Source organism: Panthera tigris, chromosome C1, assembly GCF_018350195.1.
Source record: "Panthera tigris isolate Pti1 chromosome C1, P.tigris_Pti1_mat1.1, whole genome shotgun sequence".
Classification (NCBI taxonomy): Eukaryota; Metazoa; Chordata; class Mammalia; order Carnivora; family Felidae; genus Panthera; species Panthera tigris.
In genome coordinates, this window is record NC_056667.1 from 176,909,756 (window position 1) to 176,931,196 (window position 21,441).

At 39.1% G+C, this 21,441-nt stretch overlaps 1 protein-coding gene across 5 annotated transcripts; it reads left to right on the top strand.

Annotated features, from left to right (window-relative positions):
- The first annotated feature begins 8,252 nt into the window (after window positions 1-8,252).
- On the top strand, window positions 8,253-20,840 carry NABP1 (nucleic acid binding protein 1). Of its 5 annotated transcripts, XR_006220860.1 has the most exons (7): window positions 8,469-8,943; window positions 9,244-9,382; window positions 11,991-12,062; window positions 13,730-13,805; window positions 14,265-14,331; window positions 15,570-16,024; window positions 17,938-20,840. XR_006220860.1 is itself a non-coding variant. In XM_042994942.1 (6 exons), the coding sequence occupies exons 3-6, from the start codon at window positions 12,001-12,003 to the stop codon at window positions 15,737-15,739; spliced, it is 375 nt and encodes a 124-aa protein (XP_042850876.1). In that variant the 5' UTR covers window positions 8,253-8,329; window positions 9,244-9,382; window positions 11,991-12,000; the 3' UTR covers window positions 15,740-20,840. The 5 variants fall into 5 exon arrangements, 4 of the variants coding, with proteins under 4 accessions (XP_042850876.1, XP_042850875.1, XP_007094764.2 ...); XM_042994942.1 differs by lacking the exon at window positions 8,469-8,943 and adding an exon at window positions 8,253-8,329 and having other exon boundaries at window positions 15,570-20,840; XM_042994941.1 differs by lacking the exon at window positions 8,469-8,943 and adding an exon at window positions 8,340-8,452 and having other exon boundaries at window positions 15,570-20,840.
- The last annotated feature ends 601 nt before the right edge of the window (window positions 20,841-21,441 follow it).

Below are 21,441 nucleotides of genomic sequence, written 5' to 3' on the forward strand. Positions count from 1 at the left end.
GAGAGGCTGGAGGCTGGTATTCGCCTTATCTGATCCTGAAGAATTATGAACATACAATTGTTAAAGCATTTTAAGTATTGAGAATTAGTAACTTAGAAATGATAACCTGGAACTAGAACTTATAAAATATAGAAAGATATTTTAAAGAAATCACAAACTCAAGGATAAGGAATTGTTTCTTTAATAATGTGGAGAAGAAGAAACTTTTTAAAGACTATTTTATTAGAACTTTGCATCACAGCATACATACAGATAGATTAAAGAGTTAAAATTCGACCACAAGAAATTGGGGAAGGTATAGAAGAAAGTTCATATCATCCCTTCTTGAGGAAGGACTCCCTCAAGTAAAAGCTCAATGGAAGGAACCATAGGAAAAGATAACAGATTTGACCATATGAAAATAAACAGTTACTGTAGTACAAAAAAATTGAGATAGAAGGAAAAGGCAAATCACAAACCAGGAAAGATCTGTAAAACATGTACTGTAAACAAAACAGGGTTACTATCACTTGTCAAAACTCCAACGCTGGAGATTCAGTAGGTCTCGGTCTAGTCTGTGCCCAAACCTTCACGGATGGACATGTCTGAAGAAAAAAATACAAAACTACGTGCGGTGGTCTAACTCTAAATTTACTGTGAATTGCCTTCAGGTAAGAAATCGGTCCTGTTGTAAAATCGTAATACATTTCCCTAGTTCACTCACTGTCCCACATTCCCTGACGATGATTTCATATCCTCTTCCACACTTCAAACTTCCAGCATCTCCTCCCCATCTTCACTCTAAATGGATGATCTGGCTTATTTCACTCAGAAAGTAGTAGCAACCGGAAGAGGATTTCCATACGCTCACACCACCACGACGTTCCGCCCACTAGCATCTCCCCTAGTGCTAGAATCTTCCATGCTCCCATCAACCCTTTCACAGGGCCCCTCGCTCCCACCCCTTCTTACCTACTCAAGCACAAGAAGGTGTCTCCAGAAATTCCCTCTATCTACTGAATCATTCTCTTCAGCCCACAGTCATGGTATTATTTTTCATATATTAAAAAAAAAAATCTCTTTTGTTCTATTTTCCTCTTAAGTTATTGGCCCCTTTCTCTCCTCTGCTCTGCAGTAATTCCCCTCAAAAGAGTTAGGCATCCTTGTTTTACCATTTCCAATTCCTTGACTTCCATTCTCTCTCGACTGGATCCATTCAAGCTTTCACCAGCTTCAGCGTAACCGCTCTTGTCAAGGTCAGCCATGACTCTCCTTTTTGCTGATCAACCCTCAGTTTTAGCTCACCTCATCTATCAGCTGCATTTGACACAACAATCACCACCTCTTCATGGAAACATTCGGTTCACCTGGCATCCGGGACACCGCTCTCCTTGCGGTGTTCTTCCTTCTCACAGTTTTTCATGTCTAACGTGGCCCTCTGGATCCTTCCACATCCCCCCAACTGTTCCACTTGGTAGTCTTCCCCTTTTCGGTGAGTGACGGCTTTCTTTCCAGTTGCTCAGACCAAAAGTCTGGAAGTCATATTTGATGCATCTCATTTTCTCAAACTCCGCTTACAACCAGAGAGTAAGCCTGTTGGCTCTATCTTCAAAATAGACCTAAATTCTTATCACATCTTACCAAGGTCACTGTTTCCATCCTGGGTGCAAGCCACAACATATCTCAAATGGATTTATACAATAATCTTTTAACTGTCTTTCCTGCTTCCACCCTTGCTCCTTTTATTTCTCTATAGTCAGAGTGATCCTGTTAAGTCTGATTAGCATATGGGTCATTGCTCAAAACATTCCAACAGATTCCTGTCTCAGGGTCAAAGTCCAAGTCCGCCTATATGATATGCCCCCTTCCCATCCTCATCTTTTACACGTTCTCCTTGCTCACTCTGCTTCAGTCACAGCAACCTGCTTACTGTTCCTGGAAAAAGCCAGGCAGCCTGAGCCTTTTCGATGGCTTCCTCTTCTTTTTATCTTTACTCAAATGTCACCTTTCCTGCCCACTCTCCCCAGTCATTCCTGCTCAATTCCCTCCCTTGCTTCATTTTCCAACTTAGCACTCATCACCCTCTAACATACTATATAACTTGATTTAGTCTATTGTTTCTGTCTACTCCCATTAGAATGTAAGCTCCATGGAGTCAGAGATTTTTGTATTAATTTTTTTTTTTTAACTGATGCAGTCCCAGTGCTGGCACATAGTAGTTGTTCAATAAATGTTTGTTGAATAAGTTAATAAACTATGTTTGATGAATATACAAAGGGCAAATGGGGGTATAAATCCCTTCAAAATTCCTAAAATGTCAATTGATAATACATGTCAGAAGTCTTCACTATACATTCAGTAATTTCATTTCTGGAAATTTATCTCAGTGCAGGACTGCTCAAGCTAGAGTAAAGGAAATAGTGTTCCAGAATATTAATAGGTATGTGGAAAATAAGGAAAATATTTTGGAAAAAAGTCTCTTTTTACCTGCTGTGGTTTAGCATACAGTGATGCCTGAGTCCCACCTTTAGAGATCCTGATTTAATTGTTTTGGACTGGATGTCCCCCTTGTCATGATAATGATTATTACTGAGATCCATTAATTCATTAGGGGCTGTAGTGGTACTCTTGTTCACATTTCTGGGCCTGTATTTTTTTCATATACAAAAAGAAGGGGTTAGAGTACATTATCTACATGTAAGCATTCTTCCAACCCAGACACTCCATGTCCACATGGAAAATACTCTTAATTAGGGGTGTGTATGGAAGCATTGGCTGTTTTTTCCAGGTTACTTATTGACATACGTGCCTGCTTGCATGCATGTGAAAGAAGAGAATGTGCGTGAGCTTTTTAATGCTCTATAGGTTGATTTTTTTTTAAAAAAAATACTTATTTTTGAGAGTGCGAGCGAGGGAGGGGCAGAGAATCTGAAGCAGGCTCCGTGCTGTCAGCCCAAAGCCCGACGTGGGGCTTGAGCCCACGAATTGTGAGATCATGACCTGTACTGAAGTTGGATGCTCAACTGACTGAGCCACCCAGGCACCCCATATAATGCTCTAAAATAAGAAGAGTATGCAGCTCTTGATCTTGGGGTTGTGAGTTCAAGCCCCACATTGGGTGTAGAGATTAAATAAATAAAAAAGAAAAAAGATTAAATGGTATAATGTTCTGCAATAAGAAAAGGCATTTATTTTTATTATTGGCAAGCCAAGAGAATAAACATTCCATGAAGAGTCATCAAGCCCTCTACCCTAACACGTTCCGGCAGGATGTTAGGGGAACCTGTTACATGCTCCTTGTAAGGCCAACTAGAGTATGTTAAGGAATGCGATTCTGAAACCAGGAGAGTTGATTTTGAAAATTACCCCGGATTTATTTATTTTTACATATGTGTTAGTCTATGGGGGCTGCTTTAACAGAATACCATTGACTGGGTGGTTTATAAAAAACAAATTTATTTCACGCAGCTTTGGAGACTGGGGAGTCAAAGACCGAGGCACTGGCAGATTTGGTGTATGGTAAGGGCCTGCCTGTCTTTTTGCTGCATCCTCCCAATGGCATAAGGGCTGAAGGAACTTGCTGGGGTCTCTTCTATAAGGGCATCAATCCCATTCATGAGGGCTCTACCTTCTTACCTAATCATCTCTCAAGGGCCCTACCTCCACATTCCACATTACATTGGGGATTAGATTTCAATACAGGAATTTGGGGTGTCATATGGGCACCTCCATCGGTGGCAACATAGGACAAAGGGAACACACCAGCAAGCAGTGCAAGTGACTCTTTTTGAGGCATCTAGACACACAGTATGAAAAAGAATTCTGATTCAACAGAGACCTTCTCATGTTCTTTGTATGTGTGATCTGTAGCATTTCCTACAATGTTCCTTTAAGTCTGAGGATTATGATACATACTCCAGTTAGACAAATCTCCCAATAAAGAAATGATTTTTTTTATGAATTCTGAGTTCAGTTGCCAGTAATATTTTGTTTTCTCAGCTGCATAAACAATAAATTCAGGCGGTTATTTAGATGTGTGGTGCACTTGAAAGAAACTTTTTAGAACACAGAAACCAAAGTTGTTCACGCTATCATTAAAAAGATAATCTAGCTCAGTTGAATTAACCTACTTAGGGATGCATTTCTTCCCAAGAGGAACTACAAAGTTATTCCTCACAAGGGGACTTCACTGCCCCCACTGCAATCAGACATTAGGGATTAAATAATGTGTAATTTCACTTATCACTATGAACTACAAAGCCTTCAAAAAAAATCCAATTACCCACTTAGATAACCAAAGAAATGCACTTTTAAGGGCAGATAACCTGTTTTACAGATAAAGCTATTTCATGGAACAGTTTTAAATCGTAGCTCCATAAGTTACTATAAAATGACTTCCTGTGTATTATTAAATATATTATTAACTTCTTGTATATTAATTATTAAATAATATATTAATAAGTATAAAGTGCTTATAAGTATAAAATGCCTGGCACATAGCAAATGCTCAGTGTGTTAACATTACATATTGAAAATATTACTAAACATTACTTATGAGTCTTTTGGTTAAATCTTTTTAAGAAGAGTAAGAAAAGACCATTTCTTGCTGATCTTGCCAATTATATTGCAAAGCAGATTACCTCTGTAATATGAGAACACTGTAGTTCTTGTTAATTTTTTGTTAGTTTCACCACAGAAGATGTCTAATTTCAAACACTACTGGTCAGCTATTTTCCTTGGCCAGCTATTTTGATGTTGTAATAGTTTTGAATGGATGCATAATGCAACGAAAGTGAAAATGATTTTTGTGATCCCAGAAAGCAAAACACGTTAGTGAGCATGGGTGTGGGCGGTGGCAAAATTTACAGGAAAACCTTTATCAGTGAGGACCCAGATAACCAGAACCTTATGTACAGGATTCTGATGGATATCCTTCTGTATTGTACTGGATCTCACTAAACAATATCTTCTTTACACGGAATGGTGGTCTTGAGGTTCTGGCCATTAGCCTCTCACTATCTCATATGTTTATGTTTGGTCTCTGCAAATGAGGAGGGCCTGAGGAACAATAGTCTTAAAAGGAAAATCATGAAGTAATCTTGTGAAAGCAGTAAAGAATCAGCGGTATAATCATTATGACCTAACTGATTCGTCCTCAGTGACAAAGGATCTTTGTTTATTTCATTGAATTGTACATTAGGAAAGATTATCTGCGTGGCAACTGTTGTTTTTCAAGACAGCCCCTTTCTCTTTTTGTTAACCACCACTCTTGAGGAGTGATTGGGGTTCGTTGAAACCAACTGGTCTGGATTGAAGAGTTCCAGCACTGACCACACCATCTTGTTTCTCAGATGTCTTTAATTTTAGCGAATGAGAAAGCACTTGGTTGCCACTTCCTTTCTGAGAACAGCTGAGTTAGTCAGGGAAGGAAGTACATGTTTGGGCTGAGTTCTCTCCAGTGGGGTAAGGGCGGGGCTGGGCTGAGGAGCATCAGCTTCTGCTTTTGTGGGGCTTGGTTTCCTAACTGGTTCCTCTTTATCAGTGTCAATAAAATTAGTCTGAGCAGCTCTACTTAATCCCCTTTCTGGGCACAAATGACTGAGGCTGCAAGGAGTGGCTAATTTGCTTTGTCCAAACTCTCGGCTACACGGTGCCCAACATTCTTAATTGGTTTCCTATCTATTGTTAATCTTTGAAAGATCATGTCCACCTTTTTTTTTTTTAAAAAAAAAAAAAGGTCTGATTTAAATATTACTTCTGTGAGAACGTTTTTGCCTGTGTTGAAGAACATACCTTTGAGTAAAATCTAAATGAAGCATCAAGTCCCGCTAGATTAATCTTGGTGGAATCAGAGCTTCTGATCTGAAGTGATGGTAGTCCTTGGGAGCCCTGAGGATGGATGTGGTTCTGCCATTACATGTTTCATCATTTGTTTTATTCGATGTTGAAATCATACCTATGAGATTATTTCACACCACTTTCTAGCATTACACCCGTGTCTTTGGCTCTCCTGGCCTTATTTGTCCATGTGATGGGAGCTTCTGCTTCCCTAAGAATGTCTTGTTTCTCCTATTAATCTGATCATTCTGAAACTCTTCTCGGGCTGTAATATATCTATGCCACTTCCTCGCAGATGTTTGGGAAGTGGGAGTTGATCTAAAAATATTAAGTAAGAATCAAGGAAAAATTAAGGCTTCTGCCCTGCAAATTCTGACTCTTCTCAACATTTCTGTCACCATCACAAATAGTTAAGGAGATGATTCTTTAAAGCCCTACAGATGCATCGTACTACTAAAATGTTTAATTCTACCGCTGTAATTTAAGTCTAAAAATTACCTTTAAGCTGGAGGGCTCTGGAGTCAAGATTGCTTAGATTCAAAACTGAGTCTGGCCATTCTCTAGCTATGTGGTCTCTGGTGAGTTTCATCATCTGTAAATTGGGGATAAAAGTTAGCAGTCACCACATAGGATTGATGGAAGGATTAAGCAATCACAGTTTAAGCTACTCTTGTTCTTCTCTTCTTTATTATTTTTTTCATGTTTATTTTTGAGATAGCAGGTGAGTGCACGTGTGTGTGCTTGCGGAGGGGTAGAGGAGAGGGAGACTGAGGATCTGAAGCCAGTTCTGCAGGGACAGCAGAGATCCTGATGTGGGACTTGAACTCACAAACCTGTGAGATTATGACCTGTGCAAAAGTGGGATGTTTAACTGACTGGGCCACTCAGGCGCCCCTTCTCTTCTTTAATAATAAAAAATAAGTGGGGGAAATAGTATTGAGTATCTACTATTTACTAGGCACTGGTTAGACTATTTGTGATCCTACGTAATTCCCTGAGGCCAGCTTCATCTTTCAGATTTTAAATTATGACTAGAAAGCTTAATCAATTTTCCCAAAGGTCACACAGTTAAGGAGTTGGAGCCCAGGTTTGTTTCTAAAGCACATGCCTCTCCACTATGTAGGGCAAAGAGGTAAAGAAAACTTTATTCATTTTTTTTCCAGGTTATAATTTCTCAGGGTTTCTAACTGCTGTTACAGGATGTATAAAAACAAATGCATAACTTGATAGGACATGAAAAGGCACAGAGGAAACTTAAATGCACGTTACTAAGTGAAAGAAGCCAATCTGAAAGGGTCATGCACTATATGTTGCCAACCATATGACATTCTGGAAAAGCCAAGACTGGGGAGACAGTAAAAAGATCAGTGGTTGCTGGGGGAGAGGGAAGGATGAGTAAGTGGCACACAGATTCTGAGGGCAGTGAAACTACACCGTATGATGCTGTCATGGTGACTACAAGTTATCACACATTTGTCCAAACCCATAAAACATCAAACACCAAGAGTGGGCCCTAAGGTTAACTATAAACTTTGGGGGATAGTGATGTGTTAATGTAGGTTCATCAACTATCACAAATGTACCACTCCACTGGGGAACATGAAAATGGGAGAGGACAAGCATGCATGGGAGTAGGGGATATATGTGAAATCTCTATACTCTCCTTTAAATTTTGCTGTGAATCTAAAACTTCCCTAAAAATAAGTCCATTAAAAAAAAAAAGCATAGAGAAGAAAAGCAAAGTGACAAAGGGGTGACATGTAAGAAGGGAAGGGGAAGGAAAAGAAACTTGCAAAGGAATTTAACTACTTATCTGCCTACTATTACAGTGCCAAGGTGCCAAGACCAGGTCAGATGATTGGTGTTCAAGTCTTGCTTGCTCACAAGTTGCTGGGTGACTTTCAACAAAATATCTCACCCTTCCGGACCTCAATTTACATATGCTTAAAAAGAGGCGGTCGAATTAATCTTCAGTTCCCTTTTGGTACTAAAATTCCAGCATTGCAGCTAAAGACCCATCCCTGCCTATTTTGTTCTTTTTTTCCTTCCACCCAACTAGTTACCCTGGCCTAAACCTGGACTCAACTGCACACTTTTTTTTTTTTTTAACGTACCCACTGGGTCCTAACACAGCAACTGCTCCTTGTGGCCACGGGACTAAATGGCCGGGGCGGACGTCTGAACTCTGAGCGAGAGCAAAAATACCCTGAAGTTGGACAGCGAGCACTAGAAACCGCCACTGGGAAAATTGCAGGGCAAAGCGGACGCGGCGCAGCGATGGCGGAAGCAGGAACGGGCGGGGCGGGGCCGAGAGCCTATTGGAAGGCTGAGAGGGCGGGGCCCAAGCTGACAGCCGGGGAGAAAAGAGGGAGGCTGCGCGGACGACGCCGGACGGTTCCGGACCCCTCGCTTCTCTTCCTACAAGCCCGGAGGGCCGGGCGACGGGCGTGCCGACGCTACGTGACGTCATAAGGGGCGTGGCGGCCGGGGTTGGGGTCCAGCCTGCGCGCGGGTGTGTTCGGCAGTCGCTGTTTGGGACGCTGAGTGCGCGGTTGCTAGGTCTCCGCTCCGGGTTCGCTGTCACAGTCTGTCTCTTCTCGAAGCCTGGAACAGACTGGGCGCGCGCCCGCGTGTGGTGTGTGTGTGTGTGTGTGTGTTTGTGTGTGCTGTGACTGTGAGGGGGACTCGGCAGAGACGTCCCCTCGCTGCCTTTTTTTTTTTGCCTTTTTACCCAAAGGAGGCGGTTCGCACGCTTGCCTTCCTGTCGCCCCGTTGGGAGCGGGGTTTGCGTGTGGACTAGTTCATCTTTTTTTTCTTTTTTAAACTTGTGAGCCCGGTTTTTTCCTTCCTTTTTTTGGACTCAGTGCCGTCTGGGCTGGTTTCCGTGATCCCTGACTAACCGCTTTCTGCCCGTTCTCTCGCCACCCCCGCCCAGAGTCTCCCCTGCGCCCTCGCCCTTGCCCGGGAGGGTGGGAAGCTTTGTCCCACTCCCTGCCCACACGCGTCTCCGCAGCCGTAGCCGCACCTGCCTCAATATGAATGGGGTCAGCGACCCACCTCTTTTTATAAAAGATATTAAGCCCGGACTGAAAAACTTAAATGTCGTCTTTATTGTCCTGGAGATAGGTAAGTGGGGTCTGCAGCCCACCCCTCCGCCCCCTTGCGTTCTGGGGCAAGAGGGAAGGGCGCCGCCGCTGCTAGCCGGGGGCTCCCCTCCTCCTCTCCTCCGTTCCCCCTCCCCTCCCCCCATCCACGTGGCCCTGGTGGCCCCCGCCGGGGCTCGGATCCAACCTGCAGCGAAAACCCGGGACTCGCCCTCTTCCCACCTTTCCACTGCGTTTTGATCCCGGAGGAGGAGTTAGATCCTTTCTGGAAGTCCTCATCTAATACACCCCTTCCCCCCTTGTGATTTTTAAATCTTCACAGGACGCGTGACCAAAACCAAAGACGGCCATGAAGTGAGATCATGCAAAGTAGCAGATAAAACGGGCAGCATCACTATTTCCGTGTGGGATGAAATCGGAGGTCTTATACAGCCAGGGGATATTATTCGGTTGACCAGAGGGTAGGTGTGCACAAAATGGGGAGGAGGGAGAATGCTTCCAAAATAGCAGTCTGCCGAATCATTGCCTGATGGGGGATCTTGGCAAGTTCTGGAGTTCCATTCTTTTCTGTGGGCCTCCAAGCAGTTTTGAGCCCCTTGGATGTTAACTTTAGATAGTGGACAGCGTTGGGATGTAATACCCTCGCCAGTAAAAGTGTTCAGTTTCACCAGGGAATCTAACCCACTCCCCGCTCAGTTTACAGGTTAAGTAGATTTTTAAATACTCTTCGGGGATTATTGAGTATTTTTAGTAGATTGATAAAATTAATATAGTCAATACTTTTCTCCCCCCACAAATTATTGAATACAGTTGTCAGCTCTTTTCCAACCTTTCCCCCTTTTTAGTGACTTTTGAAATCCTGCCTATATTTTATTTAGACAGTGAGGACATAAGATTGTAGTTGAACAATTTAGCAGTTTTTGTGGTGTGTCAAATTTGTACTCGGATGTAAATATTAAGAGGGGAAGTTGACAGTATCTGGAAGGCACATTCTGGAGAGTAATTTCCTGTGCCTATTGCTGTAAGGTCAGCATAGTACAAAAACCAGAATGATATGCAGGAAATGTTTGGCAGAAAGAGGTCTCTGCTACCTCCATCCAAAAGATTCAGTTGGCTGATTGGCCTTCAAAAATAATTTAGCACACCTTTTTTTGTCTGTTTTTTGATTGGCAATTATTCTGCCTCTAAAAATTTACCAGGTATTTAAATTAGGAAGGTATAAGGTCAGAAAAGGGTCTTGAAATGGATTTTGGAAGTTCTGTGGTCAGTAGAATTAGAATTTATTTGTCACAACTATAAGAAAAGTGGGCGGAGATTGATGTTGGCAAAGTAAATAGAGTCTCAGAGAAGGGTTGGATCATCCTGAATGGAGGAGGTTAGAGCCCTTTGATAATATCTTCCAGGCCTTACAACATCTTCAGGAAGTGAGGCAGAGTATCATCAAAGAAGGAAGTGAGAGTCAGAACGTAGACATTTTATTCTCATACAGTGACTCATTAGGACACTAATCGTGTCTTTTAAATTTCCATATCTGTAGCTTACACAAAAGAATTCCTGCCTGTGAGGGTGTGGTGAGGATTAGCATAATTAAAGTTTTTTTGGCTGCCAAAGTATTTCTCATCCAGTGATTAAAAGTATCTTATACAGTGTAAACAGCATCCCATTTCAGATATTTCATATTTTGTAGTCACGGAAAACACATAGATGTGGCCCTCAAAAAATTTGTGGAAAAACTAAATTCAGTATCTGTATAGTATTTATACAGGAATTGCAAGGAATATAATTTAAAGGAAAATTCAAAACTAAAGAAACTCCACTGTTTCCTAACTACAGTGTGACCTTGAGGCTAATACACTTCTTTAACTTCGTCTTCTGTAAAACGGAAATATTTATACTTTACTTACTAAAATAACATATCCAGCGGAGTCTGGCCTGTTTATTATAAGGCCCTTAAATTCAGGTTGTATCTAAGAAAAGTAGTTTTCGAGGAAAGGCGTACATCTAAATAATGGTAATTTGAATATTCATAGGTTTATCAGGACACCCTGCTAATGTTGATCTCATTCCCGAAACACAAGTGCCAGTTAAATGTTTACTTGTAGTAACTTCCAATTTTTTCTCAATACGCATTAACTTTTACGCTACCAAGGTGAAATATTAGTGCACTGTCTCTTCCAAGTCACTTTTTGTATAGTGTGAGTGTGCTCGAGTCTGTAATAAATACGTCCTTACTAAAGAGGAATATATAGTATGGAACTAGTAAGTATTTATTAACCTATATTAAAAGAGGAACCGTCACTATACTTAAACAACATTTAGTTATAATTCACCCTTCTAAGTCATAAGGTTACCATTGTAGTTGTATGGAGAACAACTGAAAACCAAACCTTGGACTGATTTTATAATGTTTAATTTACATTTCTGTTAGATTTGTGTGTAGGAATATTTAATGATGCTGTGTGCATTCAAAGTTGATCAGAATAAATAATCTGTTCAGCCAAGCTGATGCTAAAAATTGCAGATTTGGAAAGGCAGATAGGTGAGAGATTGGGTTTTGTTTTTTTTAAGGTCCTTGATTAAATTTTACTAAATTTTCGGTAGCTTATCTACCCTATGTGTTTTAAGGAGGCAGAGGAAAAACTATTCTATTAATTTCTGAGTAGACCAAGTAAATGAGTGTAAAAGTAAACACTTGGTGTTGATTTTTATAAATTCTGTGATTGAAAAATAATTTCTGCTTAAATCTCTACAGTTGAAAGTTCTTTTGTTAATTGGCTAAAGATGTGATCTTTGGAGTAGAACAATGCTTATTACCTTGCAAAAAAGACTTTCAACTCTCTAAGGGTAGTTATAGGTAAGACAATTATGTCAGAATTTGGCAGTTGTTTTTCGTTGTATTCCTTTGTAAGTAACAATCAAAATGAGATGAATTGTATTTGATTTATTACCGTAAACACAGAGTTTGATCTCCACCTAGCCCTAATGCAAAAAAAACCAAAGGATAAAGTTTTACTTAAGTAGAAGGACGTACACGTGTTTCTATAGAACTGATGTTTCTTTTTTGTCTAGGTATGCCTCCATGTGGAAAGGGTGTTTGACACTTTATACTGGAAGGGGTGGAGAACTTCAAAAAATTGGGGAGTAAGTATTAAAATGCATTTCCTATAATTGAATAAATTGCATAAAATATCTACAGAGTAACTGGTAGGTATTAACCGTAATAAATTTCTCTTGGCTTTTCTTGACTGGTATACTGAATGCCTTCAACAGCAGACTGTAGAAACCACTTTACACGTATGTACCAGTTTAATAGCCATCTATTCTGTTTCGTGTGGTTGAGAATGTCCATTTTCCCCAGCAAAGAGAATCCAGTTGCACTTGAGACGAGCTCCACTGGGGCCATTTCTGTAGGCTTTGGGAATGTGCAGCTTTCAGGTGTCACAGTGCCATTTGAAATAAGTTCTGTCTTCTAGGGAATTGCCAAATAAGAAGCTAGGTAAGAAGCTAGGTTTCAGGCCATAAATTTATCTCTTTTCATTTATGGGTGAATTGTACTCGTGATAAAAGGACTTACAGCGATGACAATTGAAGTCCTGTATTTATCCACAGTCTAGGTACCGTACAGGCAGCCACAATGCGAGCTTCCATACACTACTACCCTCGTAATCTCCACCCTGACTTGGAGGAACCATCCTCTCTAGGGGTGTAAAGGTAATTCAGCCTAGACATTTGGGATGTATTCATAAAGTATTGTGTTAGCAATGAGCCAGACCATTAGTCCATTCTGTTTGGTTAATGCTTAGATATCTACTTAATGCCCATCACATTGGAGGATATTTTTAAAGAGAAGCCACACGTGGCACTGAAAAAAGGGTTGTGGGGGAGATACTCTTCCACACTACAGGGATAAGATTCTTTGTTTGGAAAAGATAAAGCAATGTTGCTGGCTTTTAAAGATCAGAAACAACATTTTGCTTTTGCTAGGAGAAAAATTAGAATTCACTTATGTTTGTTTTTAGAATAGTATTAGAGCAACATGTTATTGAAAGCTCTTAGCATCGTTATTATCAACGGATTTAGGATCTTGTCCTGACCTTCATGTGTACAGAAATATTTATAATAATAGAGGTCACTTAAGTGAAGAACCACTGGAGGTCAATCGGTTCTTAGTGACTGACAAGGTCAGTCTAGGATTTGCCAAAATTGATTTTAACTTCTTATTTATGGGGTGAGGAGCTAAGTAAATGCTTATGTGTAATGTTAATATATGCCATAGTCGACCTACAAGAAGCATTGGGATAAACTTGTCTTTATAGCCACTTGTCTTTATTCATACCTGCACATTCCACTCTTAACCGTGAATGATTATCTTTGCAGATTCACAGTGATTGGTCAAAAGAGGGACTGGATGAGAGTGTGTGAATGGATCAGTGCAAATCCATCACCACTGCTGGAAAAACCACTCTGGAACCCTAAACATGGTTCAGTGGCATCAGCCTATATGGAAAAACAGCACAAAGATGTGTTTCTGTGTCTTTGATCTTTGACATGATTTATTTTTTGCAGTACAGAATTAAAATAAAAAATAGAATGTTTTATACATGTAGGCAGTTGGATATTTTCAGCTACTTGGTTTTATGGAACAAAATAGCATTTTGGAAGTTTTTGTTGTATAAGTAGTTAGCATGTTGCTTTTTGGTTAATTCATTTGACACTTAAATTCTTCTTTCCTATCAGTTATGCATGTTCTATGAAGAAAGGTTGATTATTTTAGAAGTCATTTAACTTTGTGCTTTATTTTCTTTCAGATTTTGTATGGTTTATTCAGAAGTGCCAAATTTCAGTGAACCCAACCCAGATTATCGAGGACAACAGAGCAGAGGGGTAATTAATCCACACGTATAGTCTATTTTTATGGTTAGGCTAATTTCGACTGGGTACTCTTAATTCTGTGACTAGGTGTCCAACCCTGTCGTACCCAGGGTATAATGAAGACAGTTGAAAAAAAAATCTTCTTAAAGTATTTTTATTCTCTATGTTTTGTGAGTCTGTGTGTGTATCTTTAGTATCATGTATTAAATATATATGCCATTTAGTACTTTGAGGAGTAGGGAGTAATGTCAGGAAAATACAGTAAGATGTAACAGGAGCTATGAAAGATTTGGGAAATATTCCTGAATGTTAACATTGAATGGACTTGGGTAGATCTTTAAAAAAATTTATTAAAAAAAAAAAAAAAACAAAAACCAAAAAGCTTTAACAATTAAAGAGTGGATACAACATGTTATTATAATAATTTTTTAATAGATTTTCAACTGGTTAAATTAAAAACATATTTTTTAGGCACAAAATGAACAGAAGAATAATTCCATGAATAATAATATGGGTACAGGTACATTTGGACCAGTGGGTAAGATTTTTTTTTTTTCGTATTTGTGATCAGATGTTAAGAATTAAGAGACTGTATCCTGTGAAAGGTTTAGAAGAAAATTGTCTTTAGGCGCAGATTAGCACTAAAAGGGAAGTGCTGGTTAACAGGGAATTCCTAAATAACTGATTGTCTAGATAGCAGATACCTTCTTCAGCTAATTTATTGAGCACATTTTTTAAAAATGTTTCTACACACATATTTATTTGTGTAATTTAAATTCCAGTGTAGTTAACATACAGTGTTACGTTAGTTTCAGGTGTACAGTGTAGTGATTCAGCAATTCCATGTGTGCTCAGTGCTCATGAAGATAGTGTGCTCCTAATCCCCTCTATTCCGCCCATCCCCCCACCCACCTCCAGAGCACATTCTATATTTAAACAGTGGCTAATAACAAGAAATCTGTTTTGGTGATGCATAAGATGTTTTTCCATCGATTTTTTTTTTTTTTTAAACAAAATTTCTATGATCTAGTGGTTATTTAATAGATGCAGAATTACTGGTCGTTTTGGCACACCAAAAGCCTTTTTTCTTTAGACTAATAGCTCGACCTTAATTTTTCACATGCTGATAGCTGCCTCTTTAAAAGAATCGCCTTTACAAAGACCTCAAATACTCTCAAATGTCATGTTAATGGTGCTTACAGCTGTGTTAAAGGTCTTTTGAAGTTTTTATTCTTAAATAACTGAGGAAAAGTCTTTGGGATTGGAGTTTGTTAGGGTGGCTGAAGTTTTATTTGACCTGGGGCTGCGTGTTTTGGCACAGCTGGTGATCATCACATTGTGGGAAACCTTGCTGTCTTTTCTTTGCAAAGTTAGAATTACGCTGTTCTTTTGAAGTATTATTAACCGTGTTTGAACCTAATGCCAGTGTTCATACACCATTTTCCCCTTTGTTTTTTTTTTTCTTTTTCCCTTACAATGTAGGCAGTGTATTACCTTTGCTTTTGTACTCTACTAATTTTTCATTCTATTGCCCAATCATCTATTTCTGTCTCCCTGCTGATCAGCATCAAGTGAATGTATTTACAGTAATCATACATCTGGAAAAACCTAGAGCCCACTTTGAGTTTTTTCCAGTAGTTTAACAATAAAGGCCTTTGTTTTCTCTAATACTACTTGTTAGCATTAATAGTGTGTGTTAGGACTTCAGATAGGTGTACTTCTGTAGATCTAGGTCAGTGTCTGAAAATGATGATGAACTTTTATATTCTCTTTTAGGAAATGGGGTTCAAACTGGCCCGGAATCAAGGGGATGCCAATTTTCATATGCTGGTAGAAGCAATGGCCGGGGACCTACAAATCCACAGCTACAAGGAACGGCTAATAATCAAACAGTCATGACCACAATAAGTAATGGCAGGGACCCTCGGAGAGCCTTTAAAAGATGACCTATGCCAAATACTCACATGTAGTTTTTAAACTACATGCCCTACTTGAACACTTACTGCACTTTTATTTATCGTTAACTGTGAAAACTATGTCCTTTATCGGTTTCCTTTTCTGTTTTTGGTTTGGTAACAAGAGTGGTTTGTTTTTATAGCAAAACTGTTAAGCTGCTCAAGTCTCCTGTTGAAGAATTTGAAGAATGGGAACACTCTGAAAAGTAGGGGCATTTATTTTTAGAGCCAGAAGATCTATGGTTATCCTCTAAAAAGCCTGCACCCATTTTGTGGGTGAGTTACTTAAGACATCAGCATCATAGCCTCTATGAGTCTATCTTCTGTATACATTTTGTAATATTTAAAATAAGGCTTAGTGGGAGATGTTCTTTTGTCTTAAATTCAGGTATTGCCAACTGAAGCAATAACCACTAAAAAAAACACAAAAACTCAGTCAATGCTAATAGCAATTTTTGAGTTGGGACTCTAGGAATGATTGATGTCTTCACTGAGTGACTGCCATTAAGGTTTTCCAAGGACTGAACCATTCTAAACTCTTGTTTTATTACCAAAAAATATATTCTTTGTCAGAATTACAGAATAGAATGGGAACTGTATTATAACAAGTAATTTTTATAAGAAAGCTGCATTTATTTTAGGGTAGTCCTATTAATATTTGTTATCTACTTTGCGCATTACACTGAAGGAAAATTTAAAACTTGAGGCCTTGAATATTTATTTTTTGAAACTACCATGTCAAATATTAACATGTAATTTGAGGGAGTTATAAAGTCATAATAAATGTTGATTTAATTATTAAAAATTGTGGTGGATAGACATTAGAATGAAGGCAATTCAAATTGAATTCGTGTAGAAATATGCAGTCTTAAGTCAGAGAGTCCTAAGTACTTACAGAAACTCATCCTGGAGTGAAAATCCTAGGGACTTGCCTTCTTTGAAGAGTGTATGTATGTGTGTGTTGTCAGAGTTGCTGAACACAATTCACAAAGCCTTATCAGCAAAAGTTAAATGGCTCTCTCTCTCAAGTGAATACAGCTTTATTCAGAAATGTAAAGGTAGAATTTATTTATGTGTTTTAAGTGGTCCCCAGTTCCACTTTTTACTGTAGAGTGGATAACTGGTAAATTTTTCTGTTGTTAGAATTCAGTTCTTCAGTACTATCTCTTGAATAAAACGTGCATTAATGTTAACAGACCTACCTTATTTTTGCTCTTTGAATGATTTACAATGGAGAGCCAGCACATTTTACCGTAGTTGTAATGGTTGCTTCAGCCTGGCGACTGCTTAGCTCTGTATTTGTCACTGTCTTTTTTCCCCTACCTAAGTCACAAAATAAGTAGACTCTGTTATTATTAAGAACTCCATAGCCTTTGAGTATAAAAGTTGGCGCCAGAATATTCATGTACCCTAATTCAGCGTATCTAACGATTTCATTACACGCTGCATATTAGGCACTGTGGAGAGTGTTAGAGGTGGATGATGACTAATCTCAAGGAACTTATTTATGGTTCATAGTACTTCAGTAATTGGGGTTTATGTATGCTAGAAGTTTTTCCTTAATCTACTCATGATTGTAGCTAATTTGGCTTTGTGACTAATATTTACCTAAGATGTTCACAAAATTACAAACGCTTGAAGTAAAAAAAATACTAAAATACTAAAAAAAACCTTTTTTAAAATCTAAGTAGCGGTAGGAGCGATAATACTGTAAGCTGTTTATGGGAGAATATAGTGTTAAAGATGATTTTAAAAGGAAGAATTTTGGAGTTTCTGAAAAGTAAACTCTCAGGTTGAGCTCATTGCTGGGCTTCCAATCCCAGCCCTGTTGTCTCCTCACCTATGATGGTAGGCAAATTATGACACTTAAAACCTGTGAGCCTTAAGTTCCACAACTTGAAAAAACAAGTAAGTAATATCATCCCTTTATAGAGTTATGGAGGATTTTCCATGTAAGTGATCAGAATCATTTCTGGCTACAATAGGCAGTCAACTGTTTGTCCTCTAATCATACCTCAAGAATAGAAAAAAATGCAGCGTTAGGTGTGGAAATACTGTTACCCTTTAACATGGATATTAAATAGAGAAAGATCTAAGCTTTTCATTTTGTAACTGACATTTGCCTCAGTAATTTAATCTTGTTGTTCTGTGTTCTTTATCATTTATTAACAAATCTCTTTTTTCTTAAGGGAAGCCTTCAAAACCCAAGTGAATTACAATCCATAATGAATATTTGCCCTACCAGTCTGCTTGGACGGTACTCATCAAGAAGAGGAAGAAAGTTTTCTACCTTCCTCTTTCCTGGTGCTTTCACCTGTGAATTTTTAAATGTTTAAACACCTACCGAAAACAAAAATCATTTAGTATAGCAATACACGCTGCTAGGATTGGGTCCCATTTCATTTTGGCAGAACAGTTCTGAACAGGTTTGAAGTGTCATCGGCCAGCTGGCCCCTCCTCTCTGGGCCAGTATTGGGTTGTTACTACGATCCAGAAGTTTGTAAGGCCAGAAGATGATGGGTAATAGTGAAGGGTGCAGTGTGCTTTCCCCTAGGCATTTACACAGGATTTCCTTTTTTATTACCAGCTCTTGCTTTGTTCCTGTAGTTTTAGGAATCTGCTTTAGCTTTGAGGACAGTTTAATTTGATGCCCTGAGTATTTGTAGCACTGAGTACTCGCCACTCGTATTTTGATCATTTAACATTTTGAAAGAATGTTTAATTTGCTGGGTTGAGTAATATAATGCCAAAGGGATGATGCTGAAAACAAACAGATGGGAGGTTAGTAAAAAAGAATCTTTAGAGTAGAGGTAGCTGGTTAACTAGTCCTGAAAAGTTTTCTCAGAGGTACAGATTGACTGTTCTACATCAGTGTGAAGACACAATGGCAGTTTTAAGTTTATATAGATCTGGAGTTTCAGTTACTGAAATGACTTCCCTTTTCTGTTAGAAAGTGATTACTGTTTGCTCCAAGCAAATTTAGGCTGCTGTGACTCTTAAGACCCTTTTCTCTAATGTATTTGAAAGGGTCTAGAGACAACAAACCTTGAAAACCATGGAAAAGGCAGTATGTGTCAACATGGAGCACTTGCCCCCCTTTCCTATCTGATGAGTCTTTAAGTTTCTGATAGAAAAGAGGGTGACAGTTCTCTGGTAGGGGTTGGTTGTATGACGGGTAAAAGCAGATGTTCTTGGCTGTGGTGGAAACCAGGTTTCAGCCAATGATTAAATGTCAGGGTAATTAAAACACTCCCACATTTCGCAAAGAAGTCCTAATGATTAACAGTTAAGGTATGCTTCTGAGGAAATCTGATTGTGACCTTTGGAAAACAGCACTGCCATGAATGGTATGTTGTTAGGTCCTCAGGGAGAAGCTTAGGAAAAACATTTTGCTTTCCAGGTGTATTCAACTTTTCTCCCAATTCCTGGAAGTTTGTTTTATTAGGCACACACCAGACTTTTGTTCAAATATTGTGACCAGATTACTCCAGGTTTCTGAGCTGAAAGTGTCTAATGATGTTTCTCAAAGCACAGATCACAAAGTAAGAAACAGACTGGAGAAAACCAAGTCCGACTGTTCCTAATAAGCCATTTATTTAGTACTTTTCACACTAAGAACATTCAACCCAAAGATGTTTTTAAGGGCTGTTTACCAGTATGAGGTAACTGGTATGATGCAGTAAAATGAGCATTTTAACAACTTTGACTGGTAGACACTTCAGCCTTTTGAGAGGCCTCGGTAGGTAACCCACAACTGCAGTGTGACTCCCCAAGTTTTAGGACCACGCCAATCCAAAGCTTGGAGACTAGCTATTGAACTGCGAATAGACCCCACAGTCCTCACTATCACGTGTGCTTACTGACAACCTCAACGTAAGGAGTTGGCCTGGCTTTAGAAACCGGTTCTTTACCATTTTCAGCCAAAAAATTTTGTTTTACTCCAGCAAAATCTTTTGGACGTAGAGTTAGTTCAGTGTCTTGTCCATATGTTGACTGTATGTTGAGTAAAACTGAAGCAATGGTTTATAAGCCAGTTGTAGGAGATTTTCCCCAGGAACTTGTTAGGACTAGGAATTGGTTCCCTGCTGGACCAGAAGGGGACTTTGTAAGTGTAGGTCTGGTAGAGCAGCTCTTGAGATAATGACCCTGAAGATTTTTGTGTCTTGCCCTTGACATTTCCCCCAATACAGAAATAACTTTGCTTTGAAATGGCACATGCATATCTCCATACATCCTTAGTTTCATTTATTATTGTGAAGCTAGAATATACCAAAATTCTGGTTTGTAAAACATGGGAAAATTGTACTTAGAAGCATATGTCTCCAAAGCACAGAATTGATGGGTAAAGTAGGGTAGTCCCAAGCAGAGTAGGGTTTGAGTATGGCCTCTAGATGTGAGCATTGTTGAGTTTTGAATTAGGTTCAAATAGAACTATTCAAATTATGTCCATACTAAGATCAGATTATTTATAATGGAGTATAAATGGAGCTTCATTTGGGCCTAAAAGTAAAAAGCTTTTTCACCCTAGGTTTCTGTTGAATTTTTTACAAGTAGATTTTATTATTGCTTATCTCAGCAAAGTACATGTTTACAGTATCTTCTACCTTCCTCTTATCTCCCAGAGCATTCCTCAGCCCCCTACTTGATTATGTGGAGTGAGGCTGGCCAAAGTGAAAAGTAGGGTGGTTGAGGCATGGTAAACATTCCTAAAAATGCCCAGTAGATCCCACTACTTACAGGATGGCAGTCTTGTTCTGTACAAGGGCAGCTAAATATTTTCCACAAGTAACATGCAAGGCATTACTTGGTTGCTATGTGGGGCTAGTCTTGTTTCAGATACAACCCTAATAGAGTAAGATCTCTGACCTAGGTCCTGGGACTAAGGATAGAAAAGGAATAAAAAGAGTAGTCCGCACAACTAGTGCCATCTACTGGGTGATTATAGTTTCTGTAGTTTAGGGATCTGGCTTAACACGTGGGGAAAAGGTTCCATTCCATTGGATAAGAATTTTTGTCAGATGGTCTGAGCATGATACAGAAGATCACTAGGGATTAGTTGGACTGTTTAATTTTAACGTATGAACTAGCAACACTGACATCAAGAGTAAGTTCCTTTCAGTTAACCAGGTTTCTTAAACCCCAAACTGCCCCCCAAAGCCATAGAAAATACGGAAAAGTTTGCCAGATTTTCTGTTATTTGTCAGCAGAATGTAAAAATCATATATTTACAAACTATATATTGACTAGTGTAAACTGTTAAAAATACCCTTTGGTGGGTGGTGTTTTGGTAAAAACAGGCGAAGTAGAATATGAAAGTACCTTTCTTTGTAAAGTCCTGGCCCCATGACTACTGTTGTTCTTGTAGTTATGTTAGCTTTGCAGGACATAACCTATTTTAAATGTCAGTGACGATGTGCTATGGTGAAAAAGTTTTGAGCTGAGGAGATCCTGGTTTTTGAGTCCTAGATCTATGTACTGGCTCCATGACCATGAGCTTTGTTATAAAATGAGGATAATGGGGCTGTGTGAGCCAATGGATGCAAAAACATCGCAACCATATCTGGGGCTCAAAAAATGTCAAGCTCTTTCTCCATGAGCAGTGGAAATAAGGCAAATACTCATCATTTTCTTCATGCTGTCAGAAGACAATCTTTTCTATAATTTTATATCTGAAATACTAAGCAATTTATATT

Bases quoted from the DNA above. Each gene is read 5' to 3' on its own strand.
- NABP1 (XM_007094702.2), top strand. From the start codon at position 8,853: ATGAATGGGGTCAGCGACCCACCTCTTTTTATAAAAGATATTAAGCCC. The intron at 13,806-14,264 runs GTAATTAATCCA...CATATTTTTTAG, and splicing joins GAGGACAACAGAGCAGAGGG to GCACAAAATGAACAGAAGAA. The intron at 14,332-15,569 runs GTAAGATTTTTT...ATTCTCTTTTAG, and splicing joins AGGTACATTTGGACCAGTGG to GAAATGGGGTTCAAACTGGC.